The 6,810-nt window shown below is 48.8% G+C and overlaps 1 protein-coding gene across 1 annotated transcript; it reads left to right on the top strand.

The window, feature by feature from the left end:
- Positions 1-1,343: 1,343 nt before the first annotated feature.
- J4E82_011667 (uncharacterized protein) lies at positions 1,344-1,899 on the top strand (the record flags this gene model as incomplete). Its single annotated transcript, XM_051737867.1, has 2 exons — positions 1,344-1,658; positions 1,720-1,899. Coding segments are annotated over 2 exons (495 nt in total), but the record flags the coding sequence as incomplete, so codon positions are not given.
- Between the last annotated feature and the right edge of the window lie 4,911 nt (positions 1,900-6,810).

The following is a 6,810-nucleotide window of genomic DNA, read 5'->3' as shown; positions in this document are numbered from 1 at the left end:
TACGTAGTTATTTATATACTTTTTAAGTAAGTACTACTAAGTATTAATAAGCTTTTATTATTAAGACTATAGCTTTTTATATACATTATCTACTTTTTTATATATATTTAGTTATTATTAGTTTATATACTTACTTAAACTAATATAAGCTTTTATAACTTATTAGCTTTTTTTCTAATACGTTTTTGTCATACTTTACTATTATACTACTAGTAAGTATTTACTTTTATAAGTTATACTTACTACTAATACTCTTATTATAGTAGTAGCTTACGTAGCTACTTAGCTATTATTATTCTAAGCTGTTTACTATACTTTATATACTTAATTAATATAACTTTACTCCTAAAACTTTATACTCTAATAGGAAGTATAGTATACTATCTTTTATTATATCTTTATACAAAAAAGTACTACTAGCTTTTTATTACTTATATCTATGTGAGGCGTTACTGTAGGCAATAGTGCTTGCTTCACGTTACTAAGGATAGTGGGAGATAGCTCGTGTATTCAGACTACAGGTGTAGGTTGTGAAGAGAATAATCCTTACCTCGCTCTGTAGAGCGAGGCGCGCCTTATAAGCAAGTTTAGCGCGTACTCTGTTCCTTCGAGGGACGTGTGTCTCGAGCCCTCGTTACAGAACCTCCCTCTCTAGTCTGGCGTCCTCGACAGCAGCGGCCTCGATAAAAACCTCTCCTGTTGTTTCAAGAGTAGGAAAAGAGTGTCCTCTACTATGCGCCCCAGATCCGTTGCGCTTGCGGCTCCTCTGCGTTGTTCTTATGTAGCTCGTATGATGCTCACAACTTACCCTACAGTGAGGAGATGTGACGGAAAGAGTTGTGAGGACTGTTGCTTTGTTGTAATACTGTTGCCTTGTTGTGATGAAAATTTTTCATGTTGTCAAGGTGAAGGCGGAAAAGTTTTCGCTCGCTTGTGGTGATAGCAAACGGTTGTTGTTGTGATATATTGCTGTTGTCCTCCATGTCCCTTACACGCTCAACACCTTCGCATTGCACACCACATAACGATACAACGCACACTTATCGCACACTACTCGCACTTCAAGATGGTCTTCTATCCCCTTCCCAAGTACATTTCGAAAACCGTCCTTAAGAAGGCCGATCCTTACGAGTAGAGCGAGCGCGACAAGCGCGTGTCGGAGGTGGCTACCACGCCGACTTGCCTGCGCTGCGCACAAAACGTAGCTACTAGCAAAAAGCTTTGCAAGAAGCCTAAACAGAAGCGCTGTGGCCATTGTGTCAAGGGCAATCGTGGCGGTTGCTTCCTAGTAACTTTCCCCTTGGTTTTTCTAGACATTTGGACTTTTGCTAACATTTTTGTAGGTTCCTGGGGATATGGTTGGCAAGCTCAACCGGCTGTATCGCCTTCGGGTCAAGTATGACACTGCTGTGTCAAATTCCAACAATCCCAGGATCAGTGCTACTGTGCTGGGTGCTGGCGCCAAGCTTGCGCGTTGCCAGCGCCAATTCAATCTCGAGCTCGCGACCCGCCGCCGTACCGCTGCCCATACGGGTACTCCAATGGGAGTTCCCACCCAGATTCCCAAGACCAGTGCGGACTTCCTGAGCTTGATCCTGGTTGAGCAGCGCAGGATCGCAGGCGCTTTGGAGCAGGTCGTCAAGCACATGGCACACTCGGTATGCGCTTCTCCCATAAGTTCTACTTTTTAACTTCATTTTGCTAATTTCAAATTCATAGAATGGCATGGCCGGTGAGGGTGATGATACCGATGATTCTGATGATCCGAGCACTCTTGGCGACGGTGAGTCGCAGGCTGGTGGCTCGGGGGGCGCTGGTGGTTCGGATAGTGGTTCTGGAGGGGGTGAGGAGGATGAGACTGGTGGTGGTGAGGGTGTTGAGGGTGATGGTGATGACTGAGTGGTTTTGTAGATTTCTGTTTGTTTGTTTTTTGTATGCATAGATACCCCGGTTCCCTCATATTGGGATTGCGCTTCTTACGCGCTACGAACGAGACCCTCCTGCTCTTCCTCTTCGTCTCTTATGCTGTGCGCTTTGATTGAACTCTTGGATCAAATCTTCCATATTTTCGAAATCTGAAGCTGGAGTCCAGGTATCCCAGGATTCATCGTAGCCTTTCCAGCGTAACCAATATTGCAGTTGGCCTTTCCTTGTTCTTTTCCCTAGGATTTTCTCAACCTCCCAAACTTCTTTGCCTTCTGGAGTGATTTCAGGCGGTTGGGTGTTATCCTCCTGATTTTCTCTAGGTTTCCATCGTTCTAAGAGTGATACATGGAATACATTATGAATGCGATAGTTCGGTGGTAATTGCAGGCGGTAAGCCTGCGTTCCGACTGCGTCTTGTACACGGAAGGGCCCTATGAACTTGCTAGACAGCTTCTTGTTTGGTTGGTGGAGTATGTTGATATGTTTTGTACTCAATAACACTAGGTCTCCTTGGTGGAAAACTTCGGGTTTGTGTTTGTTGTTGTAGTAGCGGCTCTGGTACTCTTGCGCTCTGCGCAGCTGTTCCTTGGCTGACGCGCGTGCGCTGTGCATGCGCTGCACCCTATTAACAGCGTCTGGCACCTCCCCTTCTCGCCGGCTGTCCTCAGGTGGCACAGAAAGTAATGGGTGTTTCCCGTATACCGCGTAGAATGGTGTTAATTTTGTTGATTCATGGATTGAGTTGTTGTAAGCGAATTGGGCAGTAGGGAGCAACAAAGCCCAGTTGTCCTGTGCGTCCGTGGTGAACATCCTCAGGTACTGTTCCATAGTCTGATTCTGGCGTTCTGTTTGCCCGTCCGTCTGTGGATGGAAGGCGGTGCTAAGCCTGCGCTTTACCTGTAGTTGGTAGCAGATCTCTGTCCAGAAAGTAGAAGTGAAGATTGACCCTCGGTCTGACACAATACCTTTTTGAATACCATACCGCAAGATGACATGATTAAAATAGGATTCAGCAAATTGCTTCGCGTCCCATGTTTTCAAAGCGGGTATGTAGATCGCCATCTTCGAGAAGCGGTCGACTATCACTAGTACCGCATCAAAGACGCAACCTGAGTTGTCCTTTGCTGGTGGCAATCCAGTAACAAAATCGAGTGACACCTCTTCAAAGATATCTTCTGGGATTGGCAGCGGTGCTAGCTTGCCGTGCTTAATGTGCCTTAGAGCTTTGCTCCTTTGGCATATCGCACAAGTCCGTACGTAATCCTGAACGTCTTGGCTCAGCGTTAGCCAATAGTATAGCCTGCTGATCAGCTCAAGCGTTCTACGTGCGCCAAAATGGCCTGCCATGTGTGTGTCATGGTTCTGGGACAAAATCTCCTGCCTGATGGCTGGTTCCTCTGGAACATATATCCTGCCATTGTATCTCAGGACTTGATTCTCATCAACGCGCCACACAGGCGCGTCTCTGCGAGCTCGAGTGCGTGTTGGTTGATAGGAGCTTGCGCTTCTCTCCTGTGCAAAGGCGTCCCTTTGCTGGAGTTGGAGCAGAACTTCCAACAACGTTTCCGACCCGGCTGGTGCAGGTTCGCCACTGACTAGTACCCTAGCCAGTGAGCGTGGCACGCATGGTGTGCACCCCATGGCGCCAGCAGTAGAGACCTTCACGGCGCTGCATATACTGGCTACGTGCGTCTCACACGCGCCCACCGAGCTGGGCTCGGGCGTGGATCTTCTTGCTCCACTCTGCTCTTCCCTTGCCAGAAGCTTATTCTGCAAGGTAGGCAACAACTGAGTCAGTGAGGTATTCTCCTGCTCGTAATCCACTCTTCTCGAGGGACCGTCTGCCGGGTTAGAATGACCCGGGCGGTGCTTTATCTCAAAATCAAAAGCACCTAAATAAAGCGCCCATCGTGCTTGGCGCGGATTCAGTTTTTGGACCGCGCGTATGGAGCGCAGGTTGTTATGATCCGTCAAAACTTGGATGGTCTGTTGTGCGCCTTCCAGATAATGTCTCCATTGTTTGAAACAATAGACAATCGCCAGCAACTCAAGATCGTAAACCTCATAGTTCAGTTCTGCGCTTTGTAGCTTGCGTGAGATAAACGCAATTGGGTGCCATTTGTTGTCCTCAAACAGCTGAGACAGTATGCCGGAAATGGCAAACGTAGAGGCATCTGTCTCAAGGCGAATCGCGAGTGCGGCATCAAAATGGCGCAAGATAGGCGCACATGTGAAACGGTCTTTTAGCGCCCTGAAGGCTTCTGTAGTGATCTCGTTCCAGTAGAATATTTGATTTCCCTTGAGGATATCAGTGAGAGGGGCCGTTACTACAGCGTAGCGCGCAATGAAGCGGCGATAAAAGTTGGCGAAGCCTAGGAACGATTGTAGTTCCTTAATGCTAGTCGGGGTTGGCCACTCGACTACGGTTGCGACACGCGCAGGGTCTGCGCGTATGCCGCGCCTTGTGACTATAAACCCTAGGAAGTGTACCTCTGTTGATGCGAAGGTACACTTTCTTAGGTTGACATACAGCTCCGCTTCCCTTAAGGATTGAAGTACAGAGCGTACGGCGCGCCAGTGTGTCGCAATTTCCTCGTCATACGAGTATATGAGGATATCATCAAGGTAGACAACACAAATATGATCCAAATAGGCGCTTAAGGCCTTGTTAATGTAGGCCTGGAAGCTAGCTGGAGCATTGGTGAGACCAAAGGGCATCACCAAGTATTCAAAATGGCCGTATCGCGTTCGGAAGGCGGTTTTCCACTCATCTCCTGCCTTGATTCTGATGCGGTGGTACGCATCTTTCAGGTCGAGGGTCGTATAGTATCGTGCGCCTGACAAGCGATCTAGGGTCTCCCCAATCAATGGGAGCGGGCAACGATCCTTAATAGTGACATTGTTAAGACCCCGGTAATCAACGCAAAGGCGAAGAGTACCATCTTTCTTGGGTACAAATAATATAGGAGCTCCAGCAGGGCTGGTACTGTGTCGGATCCAACCTCGCCGTAGGGCTTCTTCGATGTATTCGCGGAGCAGTTGAAGCTCACGTGAAGAGAGGGTGTAGAGCGGACCGTAAGGCGGCTCTTTGCCTTCTACAATAGGGATTGCATGGTCTGAACTTTTGTATTGTAGCAGGATCTCTGCGTTGCGGTTGTCGAAGACATCCGCATATTCTGATAGTTCATGCGGGATGCGAACCTCCTGCGCTGCGTGTACATGGTACACGCGCGCCTCTGGTTCTAACTCTGCGCCGCTCGATAGAAGCGTTCCTAGTAGATAACTGTCTGAGTTGATGCGCTCGGCTTCCTTGAGGAGTTCTTTTGTTGATACCAAGTGTATTTGTGCTTTAGTGTATCCCCAACGCCAGGTTTGGCGTCCACAGTCTATGGTAATGTCTTCTTGTTTCAGGAATGGGTTGCCCAATAACAAGGGACAACCTTCTTTGTCCACCCCGTACACGGTAGCGTTGATCTGGCGTTCCACACCGTTATCGTCGGTGAGGCGCAGGTTCAGCGCATACGCGGCATATGTGTCCTGTCGTTGTGGGCCAATCCACCCTAGCCTGGGGAGTTCGGCTTCTTTGAGGGGAGTAAGACCCATCTCCACAGCACTCCTTTGGCTGATTAAACTGACATCAGCTTGTGGATCCAGGATTACCCCTAACTTGTGTTCTGAAGCTGTGTCTGCGCCTGCGTAACACATGCGCTTCATGCCCGGCAAGATGTCTACGGGTATGCGCCTCACTGATCCCGGAATTTCAGGGAGGCTTGACCTTTTTCCGTGCGGTTGACACTAACAGGTAGCTGGTTTGGATTGCTACTTCGGCACTCATTTGCGTAGTGACCCTTTTTTTGGCATTTGTAGCAGGTAATTGTATGCTTGTCTTTCGGTCTACTCTGTTGGCTTAGTTGGGAAGTAGGAGGGCTTCGCTTTCGTTTCTCCCGGGATGCGACTTGAGGGCGATATTCATGCGTAGCGGGTGTTTTTCGCAAATTCCTTTCAAGCGTAGAGGCTAACGCTATTAGGTCTTCACGGGTCGCTGGGATTTGGTGGTAATTGGTAATTGATCGCTGGAGTTCAGGTCTTAGTTTTGTGAACAAGTGTTGAACCCTTTGTATCTCAGTGTAAGGGGTTAACTGGTCCTCTAAGACTTCCAGGTACGTAGCGAAAGATCTGACGGTCTGGTCTTTTCGCTGGAGAGCTTGGCTGTGCGCCGTGGCTGCTTCAAGGCTGCGGTTCACAGGATCTGCGAGCAGGTCAAGCAGGTACTGCTTGTAGTACTCCCAAGTAGGGATTCGTTCGCATGCTTCGAAACTGCGTTCGAAGTGCGCGTACCAAAGCTCTTTTGGATCGCCTTCAAGGCATTGCATTGACCATATTACCCTGTTCTTGTCCTCCTTTAGCTCCTCAGGTAGCAAGCGAAAGGCCATTTCACAAGAGCGAATAAACTCCCGATATTCCCGAATATTCTTACCCCGGTACCCTGTTGGATCTTTTGGTTTTAGCGTGCGCCTTGTATGCGCCACGCTGGGTGCTGCAGTGACGTTGATCGTGCGCCTCTCTTGAGGGTGGGGACCCGACGGATTGTCCGACACGCCCACATTCCTGCCCTGCTCTGATTCTTCCAGCTGGAGGATTTCCTCCTCTAGTTGGCGCAACTGGTTTTGTTGTTGTAGATTTAGGAGTTCATCTCGTCGTATCTGTGCCGCTTGGATGCGCTCCTCAATCGACGGGGTTGCGCTTCGCTCGCGAGGTATGGGCTCAGCGCTTGGGGTGCGTGATAGAAGGACTTGGTCCGAATCTCTGCTCTGAGAGCGGGCATGTTGCCCTGATCGAGTAGAAGGAGCCATCTCCTGACTATCGGCCGAGAAGGAGGATTAT

Source organism: Alternaria postmessia, assembly GCF_024291825.1.
Source record: "Alternaria postmessia strain BMP 2775 chromosome Unknown scaffold_274, whole genome shotgun sequence".
Lineage (NCBI taxonomy): Eukaryota > Fungi > Ascomycota > Dothideomycetes > Pleosporales > Pleosporaceae > Alternaria > Alternaria postmessia.
This window is presented reverse-complemented; position numbering and strand designations above follow the sequence as displayed.